General features: G+C 38.4%; 6 protein-coding genes across 9 annotated transcripts in view; 3 read left to right on the top strand and 3 right to left on the bottom strand.

Moving 5' to 3' along the window:
- Positions 1 to 1242: 1242 nt before the first annotated feature.
- LOC106177737 (histone H2B, gonadal) lies at positions 1243 to 1797 on the bottom strand. The gene has a single exon (XM_013560598.2). It carries the CDS (start codon positions 1659 to 1661, stop codon positions 1293 to 1295), a length of 369 nt encoding a protein of 122 aa, XP_013416052.1. The 5' UTR covers positions 1662 to 1797; the 3' UTR covers positions 1243 to 1292.
- A 282-nt stretch (positions 1798 to 2079) lies between these two features.
- On the top strand, positions 2080 to 3867 carry LOC147762291 (histone H2A). The gene has a single exon (XM_087010190.1). It carries the CDS (start codon positions 2479 to 2481, stop codon positions 2854 to 2856), a length of 378 nt encoding a protein of 125 aa, XP_086866316.1. The 5' UTR covers positions 2080 to 2478; the 3' UTR covers positions 2857 to 3867.
- Positions 3868 to 5213: 1346 nt separating this feature from the next.
- On the bottom strand, positions 5214 to 5891 carry LOC106177734 (histone H4). Its single transcript, XM_013560595.3, has one exon. The coding sequence runs from the start codon at positions 5570 to 5572 to the stop codon at positions 5261 to 5263; it is 312 nt and encodes a 103-aa protein (XP_013416049.1). The 5' UTR covers positions 5573 to 5891; the 3' UTR covers positions 5214 to 5260.
- A 224-nt stretch (positions 5892 to 6115) lies between these two features.
- LOC106177727 (histone H3) lies at positions 6116 to 6896 on the top strand. Its single transcript, XM_013560588.2, has one exon. It carries the CDS (start codon positions 6172 to 6174, stop codon positions 6580 to 6582), a length of 411 nt encoding a protein of 136 aa, XP_013416042.1. The 5' UTR covers positions 6116 to 6171; the 3' UTR covers positions 6583 to 6896.
- A 3179-nt stretch (positions 6897 to 10075) lies between these two features.
- On the bottom strand, positions 10076 to 11196 carry LOC106177906 (histone H2B, gonadal). The gene has a single exon (XM_013560851.2). The coding sequence runs from the start codon at positions 11174 to 11176 to the stop codon at positions 10808 to 10810; it is 369 nt and encodes a 122-aa protein (XP_013416305.1). The 5' UTR covers positions 11177 to 11196; the 3' UTR covers positions 10076 to 10807.
- Positions 11197 to 17670: 6474 nt separating this feature from the next.
- LOC106177724 (pyruvate dehydrogenase phosphatase regulatory subunit, mitochondrial) overlaps positions 17671 to 20372 on the top strand; it is a 28107-nt gene continuing 25405 nt past the window's right edge. For 3 of the 4 annotated variants that reach the window (XM_013560584.2, XM_013560583.2, XM_013560581.2), the window contains exons 1-2: positions 17671 to 18178; positions 19514 to 19644. In XM_013560584.2, coding sequence (XP_013416038.1) covers positions 17868 to 18178; positions 19514 to 19644 — 442 coding nt within the window. In that variant the 5' untranslated portion in view covers positions 17671 to 17867. Of the gene's footprint in view, positions 18179 to 18723; positions 18855 to 19513; positions 19645 to 20372 lie in introns of all 4 variants that reach the window. The other variant, XM_013560582.2, reaches the window with a different exon arrangement.

Raw genomic sequence — 20372 nt, 5'->3', positions numbered from 1 at the left:
ATTTGCTATTTATTGAAGTTTCTAGCTTTTCTTTTAATCTAGTGGTGATTAGTTTGCCTAGACAGCTCAGCAGGCTGAGTGGTTGGTTATTCCTTGTTATTTTACAGTACGTTGATGAATTCTAGTGTTTGAACTGAGAACTGAGTAACTACATATCTTGGCTATCTTCTTTCCAAATGTGCCGGTGAAATCCAACACAGGTGCTGAACTCATTTGTGCACCAAGCTTTACAATGCACAGTAAAACCCACTGCATCACTAGTTTGTATGCACTTGCATTGCTTGTTGGTTTCAGATGTGCTAGTTTATGTGCATGGATGATCAATTTTTTTTAGTTACCTCTATTTCCTCAAATTCAAGATGTCAGTAATTTTTCTACCCAGACTAGATACAAGAGGTCTCCTGTCAACTTACTTAAAATTGGAGCATGGTCAATTTATGCAATAGTGTAGTAAAAAAGAATAAGAACTATACATACACAGATAATTTTCATCCAACCACCATATGTGTATAGTATAGAAGACACATAAATCCAAAATCGATTTTTACCATTTTAGGGTTAAAAATAAAATAAAATGAAATGCCCAGCAAACTGTTCAACAAGTAAGAGAAATGGCAGCTGGATACAAGCTTTTTAAAAACTGTGTGCCTCCTTTTAAAGAAATGGAGGCGGGGTAGTATTATTCATATTTTGGGTTTTGGAAGTAACCCTAAACAAAAAATCATAAATGCTTCTAAAAGGAGGATACAACCCCTTAATCCTGCATAGGTATTATATTTAAAAAGCCCTCTGTGACACTAAGCTCCCATTCCCAGAGATTAGATTGATCCAACTAGATTGACCCAACTCCCTGGGGGTTCACGCTAAATAGCTGTCAGCCGAGCGAACACGAAAGTTAATTACCCCCTTACAGCTTGTAGTAGGCGGGACGGACATTTAAGCCTAATATCTGACAGTAATCTAGTGAGACTCCCTACTGGGATAGATCGACCTAAAATCTATGGGAATGTGCCCCAATTTGCCATACTGTTGACATTGAAACAATTATGTATACCTATAATTTAAACCAAGAAAAAAGTCATCTAAATTAATCATTACTATGAAATCATCAAATACACTGAAGACAATTTACAAATTCAAGAGTCAAGTAACCCAGTCATGTCAAAGTGTATCATATGTGTGATAAATTTTTATATGTGGGCTACATTTTGAGTAACAATTGGCATAGCTTTTCTGGAAAGATATGGTTGGTCCTGAAAAGGACCGTTTGTGTAAATCAGTGATTCGTTGATTTACTTAGAGCTGGTGTACTTGGTGACGGCCTTTGTGCCCTCACTGACAGCGTGCTTGGCAAGCTCACCAGGCAGCAAGAGACGGACAGCAGTCTGGACCTCTCGGCTGGTGATGGTGGAACGCTTGTTGTAGTGGGCAAGGCGGGAAGCTTCACCGGCAATACGTTCAAAGATGTCATTGACAAAGCTGTTCATGATGCTCATGGCTTTGCTGGAAATACCGGTGTCAGGGTGCACCTGTTTCATCACTTTGTAGATGTAGATGCTGTAGCTTTCCTTTCTCTTCCTCCTTCTCTTCTTGTCACCACTACGTGCTGCCTTAGCCTTACCGGCTTTCTTGGCGCCCTTGGAGCTCACTTTGGGAGGCATGATACTTGTATTCTAGCGTACAAATTGAACGTTGAATGCTGGAGGAAGGGAGCGTTTTGTATTTATGCAATTCAGTATGCAAATAAGGGGATCCAGCGCTACACCTGTAAACTTCACAATCCGATTGGTTGAATTTGCCCAGCGCGCAACAGATGCAGCGTCGAAGCCGAGGCAAAGTAGCATATCACTTCATGAAAGCACTTACGGTCCAACATGGACTCATCATTAACGAAAACAACTTGCGTATATTATGCTGGTACTTTCAAGTACTTGACAGCAGTTCATGTGTCAACAAGACGTTATCTTCAATGAGCTGTCAAAGTAATGATCTGATTGCAATCAAGTAGCTGGCAGCAATTAAGGTGTCCTACGATTTCAATCAAGTCTGTCACCTTGTTAACTTAATAAGAGCAATACCATTCAAGTCTTTATGAGGTATTCACCCCTCAAACCGTGCTCATTATATCTTTAACAATACTAATAAGAATTACGTTATTGGAAGGAGGATGTGTGAAACACTTGTTTTGTATCATGCAAAACCATATGTACCTATGGTTATTTCACGGCCCCTGTAAACTTCATGCTGGTACCAAATAATCTAATAGATTTATGCAAATTAGAGGCTCGAATGCTGCACAGTGAGAACGAGGGCAAGTTAAGCGCTCTCTTTACCTATTGGCAGTTATTCCGACTACGCTGTTTTATTGGACAGATTTGCGTGCAGCACTGAATCCCCACCGATGGCTATAAATACCAATTTTAAACACATTATTGGCCATTCTTAGTACGATAATCGTAACGAAGAAATTTGTACAAAATGTCTGGACGTGGTAAGGGAGGCAAGGCAAGAGCAAAGGGGAAGAGCAGATCATCCCGTGCTGGACTTCAGTTCCCAGTGGGCAGAATTCACCGTCTGCTCCGCAAGGGTAACTACGCCCAGCGCGTTGGAGCCGGTGCCCCAGTGTACCTGGCTGCCGTCCTCGAGTATCTGGCCGCTGAGGTCCTCGAGTTGGCGGGAAATGCTGCCCGTGACAACAAGAAATCCAGAATTGTCCCCCGTCACTTGCAGTTGGCTGTCCGCAACGATGAGGAGTTGAACAAGCTCCTGGGAGGTGTCACCATTGCCCAGGGTGGTGTTCTGCCAAACATCCAGGCTGTCCTTCTGCCCAAGAAGAGCAAGGCAGCTGCCAAGTAAATTAGCGTTTGCTAGTTTACACCGCAAAACGGCCCTTTTCAGGGCCACACAAGTTCCAAGGAAAGCTGTACCATAATGAATACATAAGTAAAAAAAATGATAAATAGTATGGATAACATCATATAGCAAGACTAGTAGATATCAAGATAAGCTTTCTATATTTATAGCGCTTTATTATGATATATATATATATATATATTCCCAAACCCTGGTCTGGCCTGGTAGATTTTATAAAGATTTTAATCTAATCCTTACCATGGCTTAAATGCACATGGTCTTGTTAGATTTTTTATTGAAAGCATTTCAGTGTCAGTCTTGCTCAGTTTTTGATTATCTTGTCACTTTTCAATACATATGTTTTAGATTGAATATAGTGTATGTATGCACTTATTTTCTGAGGTGGTAAGTAAATAAATATGAAAACACTTGTCATGCTAAATTTCTGTTTGTTAAATATTTTAAAATTTTATTAATTATTTTTTGTGTCTGTGTACTTTTAATATAAATAAAATACTGAACATTTAACACAGTCAAAGAATTGGACGATTGATAAATCCACTGTCAATCAATGCTGTTTCCTCTTATGAGAGTATTTATATTTAGCTGCTATGGTCACTATAATACTGAAAGTTATATGTAGAACAAATTTCAGTATGCTGTCTGTCACTTGTATAGGTTATTATATCGAAGTATCTTAAAATAAACTTTACCATAGCAATTGAGTTAACTGGTAAAGAAAATTTAACTAATGGAGAAATAATGGAAAAATAGCTTAAAATTACCATGCACAGACATGTTTACAGACAGTGCATTTTAGATACTGTCTGTGTACGTGACATCAAATATATGTGTCATTCACCTTACTTTTATTTATCTAGTTATTACCACTGAAAGGGATTTGATGAGTATCGAGACATCTTATTGTGGTGGACCTACCTTTACATTTGGTGTCAGTAGAACAAAATTGCCACTCGGAGAACTATCTAAGGAGAGTCTTATATAAAAAAAAAATCACCACCATTGTCAGTCACTGTGATAGGTTTATGATTCAAAGAATCGCACAAAGCTAGCTTTACCATAGCAATTCAGTGGCTGGTTTAGGAGGGGGGGGGGGGGGGGGATCCTGACCTCCCCCCTCCCCCCTTTTGATTTCTGAAAAAAAATCACACCAATGGTCCCTTCTTGAAATTAGAATTTTGACTAGCTGAATTATAGTTCTAAACAGTACCAAATGACACTGTTCACCCCCTAAAATACATAAAACACTGAATATAACAGAATAACTAATGGTGTTATAATGGGAAAAAAGGTTATGTTTTTGATGACTTAAAATTTCCATATATAAAGAGAAACGGCCATTTTATTTTTACACATGCTGAATTCTGAATAATGTGTCCATCTATTTCATCAATCAAATCTGTTGTTCACCTTATCACCATCAATTAAATAATAATAATAATAATAATAATAATAATAATAATAATAATAATAATAATAATCATCTGAGTGGCAGTATGTTTGGTAAAAACACAGGTGCCCATGGAATATCAGCATGGTCAAATAATTTTCAAAAGTTGTAGAAAAAAATGTTTACTTATTTGACATTATTATTATTTGTTTATTTATTTATTTATTTAATTTCTTTTTTCATTTGCATGTGTTTTTAGCAATGTTTGCCTCATACTTGGTAATAGCTCATAAATTGAACAATTTCACTCCCACCATGATGCACTGTTTAAAGGGTATCAATGATGGCGATTTACCTGCCGTACAAATTTTCCTTGGGTGAAAAGCTATCTTCTACAAGTAACTCTAATGTTAATTTTCATTCTTTATTCAATACTTTAGTAGCAAAATGACTGACCAGTTACTTTTGTTTGTATAGTTAACATAGTAAGTAGATATCACATATGACTAATGGAATGTTAAAAAGCACTCAGTACTTCTTTCATTACAGACAATTGCTATCCGTATTGAGGAGTATTTAACAGCATAAAACACCAACTAGACGTAGATTCAGATTCAGATGTCGAGTTTGCTGAAACGTTTGAATGTAGATCCCTTTCTAAAATAAGCTGGATTTGGTAAAATTTTATTGTACAAGGTATGGTTCGTGGTGCTACATAAAATGTTGGGGTATCTTAAGGCTTGCGGTGAGTTTTGTCTTTGTCTTATGACGGCCATACAGAAAGTGTTGAAGTTTTACACAGTAACAACAGTTCAGTTAATCTTAGTATCAACTACGGTGAATAACTGTTGGATGATAAAATATTCGGTAATAAACTCTTTGAACGCAAGAGTAGGGTGCGATTGATCAAAAGCTGAGAACAATATATTAGCATAGCTTTTCTTGAATGTTTGGTGGTCCTGAAAAGGACCGTTTTGAACAAAATAATCAATACGTCTAACCGCCGAATCCGTACAGAGTACGGCCTTGGCGTTTCAAAGCATAGACGACATCCATGGCGGTGACGGTCTTCCTCTTTGCGTGCTCGGTGTAGGTGACGGCGTCACGGATGACATTCTCGAGGAACACCTTCAGGACACCACGGGTCTCCTCATAGATGAGTCCAGAAATACGCTTGACACCACCACGGCGAGCCAAACGACGGATGGCTGGCTTGGTGATACCCTGGATGTTGTCACGCAAAACTTTGCGGTGACGTTTGGCGCCTCCTTTTCCCAATCCTTTACCTCCTTTGCCACGTCCAGACATGTTTGCTAAATCAGACAGTAGTCGAATGATATAAAAAATTCAATTTTTATTTAGGCGTTTAAATACCCTACCCTCCGACGCCAACGACCTCAAGCACCAGATCTCAACTTGATTGGCCAAAATGATCGAGGAACTCTCCACACAGAGTATACGCACTTCCCTCAGGTGGCAAGGATCCACTGCTTAGAGATTATTTGATTCAGCAAAATACTCATCATCTCAGCATAAAACCCTTCATGGAAATATGAGAACACATTGATATTTTCTTCCTTAACGCAGATTTTAAGGGAAAATTCATGTATGATTCATAGGGGAGAAGTTTTGCTTATTTTTTACTTTCAATAATTAACAAATTGATAATACACACCGAGATATAACCAATATGTGCCCTCTGCCTCGGATTCAAAGCTGCACATTTTCAGCGCACCTGTCTGAAGCGCCATTTCTTTGGAAAAATATATCCAATCAGATGTTCGTAAAATAGGACAGAAATTTGGGTCACCCAATCACCAAATAGACCGCCTTACTACAAATCTCGGTAGCATGTTATCGAAAATTCATTCTAGTTATTCGACCTCCGAACGACTGATCTCTCAACAATGGCTCGTACCAAGCAAACCGCACGTAAATCTACTGGTGGCAAGGCCCCAAGGAAGCAGCTGGCCACCAAGGCCGCTCGTAAGAGCGCCCCCGCCACCGGTGGTGTGAAGAAACCTCACCGTTACAGGCCCGGTACTGTAGCTCTCCGTGAAATCCGTCGTTACCAGAAGAGCACTGAGCTTCTGATCCGCAAGCTCCCCTTCCAGCGTCTGGTCCGTGAAATCGCCCAGGACTTCAAAACCGACCTGAGATTCCAGAGCTCTGCTGTCATGGCCCTGCAGGAAGCTAGCGAAGCTTACTTGGTTGGTCTTTTCGAGGACACCAACCTGTGCGCTATCCACGCCAAGCGTGTGACCATCATGCCCAAGGACATCCAGCTGGCTCGCCGTATTCGCGGAGAGCGTGCCTAATGAGGAATACCAGCCCGCTTGGCGCCAGGTGTCGCTAGTGTGAATTCAGTCCTTCCACAGTCGCCATGTTGGATATTGTATACGTTGGACTGTGGTACTGGCCTTAATAAACATGCCTCAGTATTGTTGTTTACCTGAATGTCAAAGTCGGAAAGGTGGGCATAACTTTCTTGAGGATTCAGGGCTTCGTTTGAAGTGAAGGGTTGCCCATGTCAACACACCTTCCATGTTAAAGGGACAGTTACGACTTGACCCAGGCACAGTAGTTAGGCCCCTAAAGATAGACGAGTTCCCTCAAAAAGAATACACGTAAAAAGGTTAATTGATCTTGGCAAAACTTATAAAGTATGATTTATCAAAGTACGTTTTCTTATGTCCGTAATTTCAGAAGAGTTGTCAATAAATATATATAAGTACCGGTAGCCTACTACCCGCATAAGGTTGTGTTATTAAGTAATATCCTTTTTTATTGATGTATTGAGCATGACCGGTAATGTTAATTAAATAATTATTTTTATTTAAAATCAAATAAAAACTAGGTATAGTTAGATAATATATTTGTTCATGTATAGATGCAATTTCTCATCCAATGGAATAATGCATGTCTGGACATCTTTTTGTAACAGTTTAAGAAATTAAATTTAAAGAAAGAAAACATTTTATAAATGAACAGTTTTTGTTCTTTTTTTACAAAATAGAACTTCTGAATTGTTTTACTTGAGTAGAAACACCACATTATTTCATCGTTCTGAAAATTCATTAAAAAGCAGCAAAACCAAATATTTTATTTAAACAAAATAATTATTCAGTCCATAGTAAAAACCATGAAACCATGTGCTATAACTTTCCTGAATATATAGCTGCAATTTCTCAGCCAATGGATTACTGTAGGTATGGAAAACTTTTTGTAACAGTTTAAGAAATAAAAATTAAAGAAAGCAAACATTTTACAAATTAACACAGTTTTTTGTTCCTTTTTACAAAATAGTACTTATGGATTATTTTACTTGAATAGAACCACCACATTATGTCATCACTTTGAAAATTCTTTAAAAAGCAGAAAAACCAAATTATTTGCTGTAAATACAACTAGCAATTTATTTCATCCCACTAAAAATACTTTACAAAATAGCATCATAGGTTTTTTTTTCATTACAGTTAAATATTATTAAAAACAGCATAAACACATACTAGTAAGTACTTTTTGTAAAGAATATATCACCACCAAATTATTTCATTTTAGTTAAAACATTTTTTAAAATTGCACTTCAAAATTATGATTGCAGCTAAAACCATCTCATACAGGGGTTCTTTCTATAAACTACTTGACTCATGCTTCCTATAGTGTTTTTCATTAAAAAAAGTTATCCTGGGCAAAATACATGTAGAAAAATATCCAGCGTCAGAGTGAATCAACCCCACAAACAGATCAAACAGAATGTAAACACAACAAAATAGCAGAATGGGCGATTTGTAATGAACATCTGGCCTTCTAACTTAGTATAGTATTCGCGGGTTTTCCTTAGGCCCAGATTCGTGCACGAGATACACATTCAAAAAAGGGGAAATCGGGTCCGGGTCCAACTGTCATGTGTCTGCAATGGTTTTGGACACAACAATGATTCATACAGTTTGTTTATATACTTCTTCTCTGTAGCTGCAATTATCTCTCCAAACCTGGAAGCAGTGATCTGCCATTGTCTCTCCTTGTGTCAGATTGCGCTCTTTCCTTGTTATAACTTGCTATGCTCAGTGTCCTTCGCTGTTTGTTCCTCAACCTGAAATATTCATATCCCATTAAAGCATGGTAGATGGTTACAGCATTAAATAGTTAACATACAATATTATATTTCTATGATGTCACACATCACCTAGATTGATAATTCTTTCTCATATTTGGGCCTGATTCTTAATATTAGTCCTCTGTTTTCACTTACATCATTCCCTCTATCCATGCATTATTGTTTTCATGGCACTTGGCAATAGTTGTTGTCCATCACAGTCGCCTGTAAGTCAGCTTTAGGGTAGGCATAACTGGTGGCTACATCAATCTTTGCCGCTGATGTGAAGTGACGGGTAAGATTCCTGAAGTAATCATTTTATCCTGCTCTTGAAGTTGGCTGTCCTGGGTCCTGAAATCGACAGTTTCAGGCTTTGCCCCCAATATATGGGCCTTCTTTGGGTAACATTATAAAGAAAATAAATAAGTTCATTTACTAAGTATAAAAAATCTTCGTCTTTCGTGCTACTAAAACAAAATATGAGCGTAGGCCTACTCGTACCTACAGTAGTCTACATGTACATAACATGTCAGATTTGACACACACACCTCGACTAATGTTCGATTTTTTTCAAGGAAAATAGTTAGCATTCGTGTTTTTCAAGCACTAAATGAAAAGAAAACACATACCTTTCAGTCAATTCACATTTTCATCCAGATGTTATGGCACCACATTCAAGTAAATTGCGTTTGAGTTGGTTCACTGTCAGCGACGCGTGCACACGCTCCATGTTAAACTCTGGTGTTAAGCCGTGAGCGAGATTCTGCGAGATTTAAGAAGGACTGCTTTCACCCCCACGCCATCTAGCGGCAGACCCTTAAAGCGGGTATTCCCCATTCTAATTTTACATCATTAAAACGGTCCTTTTCAGGACCACCTCCATAATCAAGAAAAGCTAAACCATTATGTTTTTATCACACCGCTTTTATTCTAATATATATACATATACAATAAATGTAATATTATATTAATATCAAAAACAAGGAATGAAGTAAAGGCGAAAAATAATCTAAATCATGTTCATTTTTGAACTTGAACTGCAATTAAGACAAGCATATCCCCTCACCCCAACAGCTATAGGGTCCTTCTGAAGTGGCTTTTGCCTTTATCATTGGATGATGCGGTGTCATAAATAAATCAGCCACTGAAAACGATTTGAAAATATCCCCCAGCCCTTAAAAGTGCAACATTTATTGCTCTCAAGGCAGATAAAATACAATCCTGCCAACTCGGAGAAGAATTTCATCAGCTGTGTTAAGTTAAAAGAATGATGTGATTTTTTTTTCTTCATTCAACAGCTTATATGGAAATAGGTTTTATCTCCAATATTTTGATGTCTATCAGGAGATCTTCTATCTCAATATTAGCTGTTGATTGGAAAACAATCATATCAATCCTGACAACTATTGTGAAATTTATTTTGAACTGTTAAAAAATATCCAAGACTAGAAAAGCACTCCGAGAGCGCAGGCCTCCGCCAAGGCAACACCCCAAACTTTTCATTCTATAATGATTTAATTAGTTTTTTGATTATTGTTTATTGATTCATTATTGATCTGGATCACCGCCAAAAACTAATCACCTAGCTGTTCCTTGGCCCACTTCTGACCTCTCCTGAAACTTCCATCGAAATTCATCCATATAATTTTTTTAGTTATGTTGATGACAGACAGACGGACAAACAAAGACGGTGGAAATAACCTTCTTGGCAGAGGAAAAATTATTAGGATTGATTTAAATTGGCATAGTCATCCTGACATATTAAAATGTTATATTCACACATGTGCAGGTACTTTTGTTTGATTGGGTTCATCAATTTTAAGGTGTGAATTGGAAAAACGAAAAAAAAAAAAAAAAAACTTTGAGTTTGATGTGCCAGTGTTGGACAAAATGGATGTATTTTGAGGGACGGTCAACTACGTGTGTGTAGGCCAAGAAATTTTGTGACTTGACAAGTTAGTACATATATTTTCTGTTTATTTTCTGTGCCCTTTTGACTGGGGAAAGATGAAATTCATGGAAGGAGATGGAATATGTGAAAAGTTAACACCTGCCCTGATATGTGAAATTTTCTGCTGGTTTATCGCTATGTAGAATACTTTTGGCATGATAGAAACAGGTAGTGGTAAGTCATTCGGTGCCATTCTTTTACTCTCACTACACCTCTTTGAGATGTATTCATCTATATGGCATAACGGTTAACCGTACGTGATTTTATTATGTATTGACTCATTCATTACCAACTAGTTAACTGTTAGGTAGACATTGTCTGCAGGTCAGTTTATTTATTCATGCCGTGGTAATTATTATACAACAAACCCATTCAAAACTTAATTGAGATTCTTAATTATATGATCAGATTGCAAACATTTGGCATAGCTTTTCTGAAAATATATGGTTGGTCCTGAAAAGGACCGTTTTGTGCAAATCAATGACTTGTTGATTTACTTAGAGCTGGTGTACTTGGTGACGGCCTTTGTGCCCTCACTGACAGCGTGCTTGGCAAGCTCACCAGGCAGCAAGAGACGGACAGCAGTCTGGACCTCTCGGCTGGTGATGGTAGAACGCTTGTTGTAGTGGGCAAGGCGGGAAGCTTCACCGGCAATACGTTCAAAGATGTCGTTGACAAAGCTGTTCATGATGCTCATGGCTTTGCTGGAGATACCGGTGTCAGGGTGCACCTGTTTCATCACCTTGTAGATGTAGATGCTGTAGCTTTCCTTTCTCTTCCTCCTTCTCTTCTTGTCACCACTACGTGCTGCCTTAGCCTTACCGGCTTTCTTGGCGCCCTTGGAACTCACTTTGGGAGGCATGGTACTTGTATTCTAGCGTACAAATTGAACGTTGAATGTTGGAGTGTGTGTGATGTATAGGTATGTGTCGGCGAAGCCGACACGGGAAAGTTACGAAGTCTCGTGCATTAAAATACAAGAGCTTCTTTCAATCCCCAAAACGTGTTTATTGTCTTCTACCTCTATTGTTTGTCTGTACGTGGTTTTGGCCTCGCTTGGAATTTTTTTTTTTTTTTTTTTTTTTTTTTTTTTTTTTTTTTTGACCGTCTCTTTCCAGTTTCCTTCCAGCTTGTTAATTTTTTCCAGATGTTTGTTAATATAAATATTTTTATATATAATATACATATATTATATACCTTTTTTCCTCCGCCTTTATAGTATTATTGTGTTTTCTCATTCCATTTCCTTGTCTCTGGTCATCGGGAGCCCAGATGTGTTTATCCTTATTTTGTGGACTGAGGTTGCCCTTTTCAGGGTTGTATTTTTCCTTTCTTCCTCCGGTCATCGGGAGACCGGGGTCGCTACCGTTAGACCGTTTCATATGCACAATTTGTACCATTATTTATATAAGTCAAGGGTAGTATTTTTGCCTGGTTTGCTTAATATTATGTTTTTTAGCTTAAGTTCTTTGAATAGATGGCTATTTTCGAACCTGCTAATTGTTTTTGTGCCCAGAAAAAATAGTCTGCTTGATATATATTCAATGTTGGCCAGCTTGTGCAGCGTTACGATCGAAGTTTTTGTTGGTAATTTGAGCGCTATTCGTAGCGCTCTATTCTGGATTTTTTGCAGATCTTTGAGCCTTGTCTTGTTGATGCCAGCTAGTATAACTGCCCCGTACTCAAGTACGGGCCGAATGAAGGATTTATATAGTTTGAGGAGGCAGGCACTCGATGCCCCCCAGTTTGTTCCTCTGAGTCTTATGAGAAGGCCAGTTCTTTTCCTAGCTCTTTTCACTGTGTTGTCTACGTGTTTTTTGAAACCTAGTTTTCTGTCGAATGTGATTCCCAGCAGTGTGACTTCCTCACATGTTTCTAATCGGTCGCCAAATAATGTGAGGTTAAGCTTGGGTTGTTCATTTGATTTTGAAAAGATGATTAATTGTGTTTTCTTGGTGTTTAGTTTTATCCGCCATAGAGAGCACCATAATTCGAGATCCTTTATCACGCCCGTCAGTCTGATTTCTATGCTTTTTACATTTTTGCATGATGTCCACATGCCTAAATCGTCTGCAAATTGAGAGACCTCGGTGTTGTATCTTGGGTTTATTGGTAGGTCGTTCACATATATTAGAAATAGCAACGGGCTGATTACAGACCCCTGAGGCGTGCCAGCATTGAGACTAACATATTCGGATTCCTCGCCTTTGATTCTGACCTTGATCTTTCTGTCTTTCAAAAAAGATGACAGCAAGCGGACAATCTTAACTGGCAGGTTACTATTTGCTAGTTTGTACCTTAACCCAGCGTGCCAAACTGAGTCAAAAGCCTTCTCCACGTCCAGCATCATAGCGCCCGTAACCCAGCCTTTGTTTATTGCCAGTTGTGCACTTTCAGCTAGTCTTAACACATGTTCCATTCCTTCTTTCTTGCTCATGTACGCTCTTTGCCATTTATTGAAAAATTGGTCATTTTCTAGTTTTTCTTTTATTCTAGTGGCGATTATTCTCTCGAATAGTTTGCCTAGGCAGCTTAGCAGGCTGATCGGTCTATAATTCGTTGTTACTTTGTGATCTTTCTCAGGTTTGGGTATCATTATACCAGTCGCTTTTTTCCATATTGTGGGGAAATATCCCAACTGCAGACAGTTGTTATAAATGTCGCATAGTTTGTTTTTCAGACATACAGGCGCTTTTTTAATTATCCCGTTTGTTATTGTGTCGTCACCTGGTGACGTGTTTTTTGTATTTTTCAGATTTCCGTTAAGTTCATCTATTGTGATTTTATCTAGAATTTTGTGATCGTCCCCTTCTTCTAATGTCGGGTTAGATAAGGGATCGAATTTGTGTTTGTTTTTACCGACGTAGTTTTCCACCACCGCTTTAAAACCGTCGTCGAATATGACCCCCTCGTGGGTGTTATGTATCTTGCCAAGGGTATTTGCAAATGCATTTGCTTTCTCCGCATCGTTTGTTGTAAGTTGCCCATTTTCTTTGAGTACAGGCTTTTCAGATGTTTCTTTAGCTTTGCCAGTGCTAGTTAGCCTTTTAAACATGTCCCAGAAGGTCTTGTCCATTTTTCTTTCATTTAGCATAGAGGTAGCGGTTTCCCAAGCTTTTTGTTTTTCTTTTTTGATGGCTTCTTTGACCCGTTTTGTCATATAGTTGTACATGATTTTATAGAAAGGGCCTTCTTTCTTTTGAGCCAGGCGTCTTAGTTTTCTTTTCAGTTTTATAAGCTTAAGGGTGTCCTCGCTTACTCTCCATACATTTTCTCGTACCTTTGTTTTTGGGCATGCGGTTTCAAGTGCATTTACTAGTGTCTCGGTCACATTCTCACAAGCTTCGTCTATTCCAGTGGTGGTAGGTGTGACTGCGTCGCCATTTAGATTTTCAGAAATTAGATGGTCAAACAGTGGTTGGTTTATTTTTCTTGTATTCCGCCGTAAGACAGTTGGTGCTCTTGCTATTCGGTTATTCTGAATGATTTTTACGTGTAGGGGTAGATGGTCGCTACCGACGTCTTCACCTACATAACAGTCCGCTATTTTCGAGTAAAGTTGAGTCGTGACAAAAGCCATGTCCAGCGTATCAGTATTGCCATTAGTGGCCATGTGCGTAGTTTCGCCATTATCATTAAGATTTATCAGATCTAGTTCCTCAGTTATGTCAAAGAGAACGTTTCCGTTATTGTTCGTTTTCTTGCAACCAAAGAAAGCGTGCTTACTGTTAAAATCGCCTATAAATAGACAATTTTGATATTGATCAGTAAAGTGCTTAAATACTGCTTTGTCAGGGGTTGTATGAGGTGGGTTATACAGTGAAACTATAGCCGTTTTTATTTGATTTATCGTAGTTTCTATCCCCAGTATTTCAGCATTAAGGTTGCTGGTATTGATAGCTTGGAACTTTACATCTTTCTTAACGAGTATAGCCACTCCGCCTCCATGCGCATCTCTGTCCCTGCGCAACACCTGATAGCCGCTCACAGATATTTTTGTCTTCTCACTCAACTTTGTCTCGTTTATGCATACGATGTCAGGTTTATGCTCTACCAGATATTCAACTAAGAGTTGTTTCTTGGTTTTAAGACTGTTTATGTTGATATGCATCAGGTGTGCCGCCATCTTTGGGTAGGGGTTTGATGCGTGTTAGTGTGTTTGAGTCTGTTTTTGAATGTTGGAGGATAGGAGTGTTTTATATTTATACAATGCGTTATGCAAATAAGGGGATCCAGCGCTACACGAAGTGAAAGTCACAATCGGATTGGTTGAAGTTCCCAGCGCGCAACAGATGCAGCATCGAAGCCGAGGCTAGTCTTCATCAAAAGTTGTAGTAGATATTTCACCTCGTGTTAGAAACGAAAACCCAAGTCCGGCTGTCAATTTCAATCACATGAGTGGGCTGATTGCAATTAAGTCCATGGCAGTAATCATTTTTTCCAAACAGATAGGCTGTCAGTTTCAGTGAGATGTCACATTAAATTACCCTAGGTTCTAGATTTCGGTATTGCCAGCTTGATTTTATATAGGGTAGACCGGGGCTAAACGCCCAGTCGGGGTCAAACGCCCACCCGCTTTTTTTCAGGTATTACGTATAAATACGCGTCTCGTGATGTTTTGTCCACTTCCGATTTCCAGCAGACTTATCCTCCATGACGGAGATGATCACAAACTAAAAAATAAGCATTTTATGATAATTTGTTCATTTTTGCCTTGTTTACTGTTATTTAGCCTTTTCCTTAACATCAGTGACACCACCTACCAAATGCACGAATTCCAAAAACTTTGTTGGTGACAGATAGGATGGTATCAGACCTCCATACAAGTTTCGATGAAGTCAGATTGTATAAAACTTTTCCCGACGAATTTTGAAAAAATATACAAAATCTCACTTTGGGGCAAAACGCCCATGCTGATATGGGGCAAAATGCCTATGGTGGGCGTTTTGCCCCGATCACTGGGCGTTTTGCCCCCTTTCGTTTTTAAATAAAAAATAATTCTAAAAAGATGCGGAAGTGTTCTTTCATGCATGTTTTTTTATTGTATATCATCAGTTATAACACTTATATGGGGAAAAGCCAAAGCAAGTGGCTGTACTAGGAACTTAATTTTGGAAGTATCACAGTGCCCTGTCGTAAAGAGTAGAATTACAGCTCATTCTGAATAAATTTGATGGGTATTTTTATTATCTCAGTACCCCAAAATATAATTTGTTGCTTTTAAAGGCTTACTAAGTTGTCTCGTAGAAATATAATTTGACTTTATTTTGCTTTGTACAAAGGCGGGGCATAACGCCTATAGTTTGGGGCAAGACGCCCACGGTGGGCGTTTAGCCCCGTGGTGCGAGGCGTAATGCCCCAGCCATGGGGCAAAAAGGCCGATTTTATAATTTACCTATTTTTTACCTATAAGGTTTTTCTTTTGTTTGTTTCCAAAAGTGTTAGTATCAGTTTGTAGTCTAGTCAGCCCTTCATAGTTAACACCCACTTTGAACGGTCTATACCTTCAGCAGGTAAAATTGTGATGTTTCTTGCTTAAGGGGGGCGTTTAGCCCCGGTCTACCCTATATTTATAACCCACATCAGCAATACACTGTAATAAAGCCAACACATGAAAAGGTATATATAGGCCTATAGTGAGCAATCTAGCTTAACAGTGCCTTGAAACTTAAGGTACATTAAATGACCTAGCTGTTTGATTAGACCCTGATTTAAATCAAGTTGCTGGCAGCAGTTGCTAAATTGGGTACGTACGGATAAAATTTAGTCCCAAAATATTACACGTCCCTATACTCCCGTTACCGATAGATACATAAAGGAAAAACGGAAAAAACGTCTTTTTAGATTTAAATACCGATAGATCCGATTTTTTTTCTGCTGTCCTATATATTTGCGTTCCTATAGATATGACGTCCTCATAAACCCACGTCCTTCAAATCCGCACACCTATAGATTCACGTATTTTTAGATCCAAATACCGATAGATCCATTACAGGTACACTATTGCTCGAAATGGTTGGTATGCTACTCAGTACATAAAATGCACTTCTTTAAAACGGCAGTACGCAGTCAGCAATATATATTATTCTACTAGATCGTTTTCACACAATACTCAGTGAAAGAACATAAAAAGAACAAAAGTGTGTTCTATATTTCACAACGCTTAATTACTGTTCTAGCGTCAGAACACTGTTTAAAGCGTTCTCAAAATGCAACATTCGAACACGTAAAAAGTGTTCTGAATTTACATGTAAATGTGTTCTAAACAAAACAAAACAAAAAAGAAAATAAAAATGTGTTCTAAATTTCACAACGCAAGTTGATATGGGCCTTTTAACCGATTACGATGTCAGATAGATGGATCTAGCGGTACCTGGATCTAAAGATACGTGGGTTTATAGGAATCTGTTGGTGGATCTATCGGAACGTAAATTTAACGAGACGTAAATCTATTGAGACGTGTATGTATAGAGACGTATCTATCGGGGCGAATATTTTATTGGGACGTTTATCTATATGGCGGACCCCGCTAAATTAGGCTACTTTTTGATTAATCAAAATTAATAGTAACAATATAGCGCATATCTAGCCTACTAGTATTTGAAGAAGTCGAATAACCGCGCTTTAAATTTTGATCTTTGTACAGTTGCACTACCGGAGATATTTCGAAAACGCCGATGATGGTCTGCTTATGCTCATTAATTGATGTACCGTGCTATTCAATCTCATGGAGATTTATAAACCATTTCAACACTGTGCGATATTCACAAATTCTATAAAATACTTGAAATAACGTTTTTCAACTGTTGAGGAAAAATAGAGCCCAGAACATATTAATCCAGTCACAAGAGACCGACATCTACTAGTACATTCATAATTGTCTACCATTCCGGGAAATAATTAAATTTAAATTCATGTGTAGTAGCTGTTTTTAACGCCTTTTAAAAAGTACAGGAATTAGGCTTCCTAATGATCTTATTAATATCAGTTTGAACTACATGCACATGGACACCTAGAATCTATATTTTATAACAATTTTACACTCAGCCACTGTGAAAAAGAGACAAATTTAACTTTTTCGTCTTTGCCCCAAACTGTCGAACAAACTGCCTTTTTAAATCTTATAATTAAGATAAAAACTCCTCTTTTTCAAATTATATGTTATTAACGTTTTATAACTTCTAAAGTAAGTTTACATTTAAGTGTTGTTAAATGCATGGAAATGTATGACAATGGAATGCGCAAATACAAGAAATAATAATAATTATTATAAAATAATTAATATTGCGTTTCTGACACCTCGCCGTATCAAGTGACTTCGTAATGCGTCTTGTCTTTTATCTAGTCTCCATCTGGTGAGTGTTTCAGAGATCATAGTGGTTCACAAGCAGAACGGCCTACTCAATGACCCACTGAGCAGATTCAACCTCGAATGTAATTTGTAAACATTCAATCGTCACCCTGGCATGGCATAACAAGGTCCTTATCGCACGATCTTTGCCCAGGTGCCTGGGTAACGTATCAGGGAGAGGTTGGTCATAAACTAACCGGCAATGTTGCCGCTTCGCTCAAAAATTCGGCTGGGATCGGGGAACGTGAAGAAAACTTGTCAAAAATTAAAAAGCGGTTCACTTTCACTTAGACAAGAACATAAACATAGGTTTCTCTTCACACGAACAGGAGTTTCATCTGCCTGGAATCATGACGGGCGTGTTAGACAAGCCTCTACATCTGCAGAGTCGTCCGTCGGTTTGCCAGACCAAGCAAGGGTGGTCATATGCGGGGGCGGGGTGATAGGAACCTCGGTCGCCTACCACCTGGCAGAGTTAGGATGGTCAGATGTCGTGTTATTGGAGCAGGGGTCGTAAGTTGTTGATTTGTCTTTGGTTTATAGCGTGGACTTTTTACAATCTCTCTCTCTCTCTCTCTCTCTCTCTCTCTCTCTCTCTCATAGAATATTCTCTGAACATAATAATAATAATAATAACTTTGGCATAAGAATTCAAAAAAAGCATTTTAAGAGACTGCAGAGTCATGATTGGTTTAAGAAAAAGTTAGTTTTGGTTTTTCCCCTTGGAAAGATGCTTTACTGAACATGTCCATAGCTATAGGTAACCTTGAATAGTGTCAGTAAGAGCACATCGCACATAACACCAGGGGTGTTTGCCAATTTGTACTCCTTTACATCATACACATGCCACAGATGTGTAGCTAATTCTTTACTTTTTTATGTCTACAGGGTGGTAAGGATCTCATATCATGTATATTCAAAGCCTGTTATTGTAATACTTTTATAACTGTTGAAGTAATTGAACCTCAATATGAACATTTTCGAGAGCCATCATATATATATGATATCTGCTAAGATGCACTATTCCTCCATGTTCTCTTCCTGTTTTCTTACCATAGCCTGTCTTGCGGCACTACTTGGCACTCCTCAGGTGTTCTTATCCAGTCTGTTGGTCACCCTGTGGTCAACAGGTCAAACAGTTACAGTTGTGAGCTGTATAAAAAACTTCAGAATGCTGGCCATTCGCTAGGTACTTTCAATTTTTTTTTTTTTTTGGGGGGGGGGGGGGGGAGGGGGGGAAGATACTAATAACCTTGCTTGCCTGACTTGTATTTGCTTGTTTTTAAAACTTTTGCTGTACTCTGTTTACTACTACCACTGACATCTTGAATGAAGACTGATGAGTCTGTCACTAGAAAGCAAGTCCAGATGTATGTCATTTTGCCATGCATTTCTTTGCTCCATGGTCCCTTCACATACTGTACTATGAACTTTTTGCACGTTTGCTTGTCTGTTTGCTTGCATATTGCTTCACAAAAAGAAAAAATGACAATTCTGGAGGTAAAGGTTGTTGCATTTGAGACTTTTGGATATCTTTTTTTCTTGAAAATTTAACCAAGGTTACTTCATTTCTAACATATCCTTTCACAGTTCTTTACTAATTCGGTTCTTTTCTCACCAGTTCCACAGAAGGTACAGCAAACAGGAATCCAGTGTTCCAAATAACTTAACTGGCTAAATAATAGTACAGTTTGGAAGATCTTCAAAAATCCCCTTCTGCTGCACCATGGTACACACATACAGCATGCCTTTCATATATATAACCACATTACCAAAGATAATATACCAATCCCAGACTACCCAAATCCCTCGCTGTACTATTGCTTTAACAACACAGTTTTCTAACAGGCTCTCCTGTGGTACGACATGGCATTCTGCTGGCTTGATTGGCCAGATGAAGGGGAACACAGCTCTGAACAAACTTTACATGTACAGCCGAGACCTGTATAAAAGGTTAGAGGACCAGGGAGAGGCTACAGGTAGGAGGGGAGCTGCTAGGACCACACAATATGATGAAAAATAAATATAAATACTAGAAATATTAAAGAAAAAGTTACTAGTAAGCAAAAAGGTAGAAATTGAAATGACATTACGGTAAAGCTATTATAAAAAACATTTGCCATCTCTCTCTTTTGAGCTGAAGCCATTTTTTAACTAATTGAGTTCTGAGATAGTAGGTTTGAATTTGGCTTTGATATGTCACTAAAAGCATGCTCAATTTGATCGTATCTGAAAGAAATGACTGATGCAGCATCTGCATGAAGCTGAAATATGAGCACTACAAGCTCTTGTTCTGTGAGATTTTTCAGGAAGCCTAAGATCCATTGCTTGCTCAATACTATGAACGTTTTGTCTTAGATGGCCATAGCTTTTCTGTGTAGCCATACATAGATGTATACTTTCCCTGTATTCTCATTAATAACGTGTTATGTGCATCATCATGACTGGACACAGGCAGCAACATTTACAAATGGTTCAGTGGACGGTGACTCCTGATGATAGCTATGAAAACAAGGTCAGTTTTAGCTAAATCATTAGCACAGCTGCTGCCTCTGTACCACTATGTTGTTGCAGATAGCAAAAAAAAAGTGAGTTTTTGAGGATAGCAATGCCATCAAGCAACTAAATTTGAAAGAAAAATATTGGACATTGGCTTCAAGAAGTTCACAGAACAAGTGATGTATCTTAGTCCCAAAAATGTCTTGCA

This window comes from Lingula anatina, chromosome 4 (genome assembly GCF_051362555.1).
Source record: "Lingula anatina isolate TDL-2025a chromosome 4, LinAna3.0, whole genome shotgun sequence".
Lineage (NCBI taxonomy): Eukaryota > Metazoa > Brachiopoda > Lingulata > Lingulida > Lingulidae > Lingula > Lingula anatina.
The sequence above is the reverse complement of the archived record's forward strand: the minus strand, read 5'-3'. Positions and strand labels throughout refer to the sequence as shown.

What these genes read in the sequence shown, in the direction of transcription:
- LOC106177906 (XM_013560851.2), bottom strand. Translation starts at nt 11,176, where the DNA reads ATGCCTCCCAAAGTGAGTTCCAAGGGCGCCAAGAAAGCCGGTAAGGCT.
- LOC106177727 (XM_013560588.2), top strand. Translation starts at nt 6,172, where the DNA reads ATGGCTCGTACCAAGCAAACCGCACGTAAATCTACTGGTGGCAAGGCC.
- LOC106177734 (XM_013560595.3), bottom strand. Translation starts at nt 5,572, where the DNA reads ATGTCTGGACGTGGCAAAGGAGGTAAAGGATTGGGAAAAGGAGGCGCC.
- LOC106177737 (XM_013560598.2), bottom strand. Translation starts at nt 1,661, where the DNA reads ATGCCTCCCAAAGTGAGCTCCAAGGGCGCCAAGAAAGCCGGTAAGGCT.
- LOC147762291 (XM_087010190.1), top strand. Translation starts at nt 2,479, where the DNA reads ATGTCTGGACGTGGTAAGGGAGGCAAGGCAAGAGCAAAGGGGAAGAGC.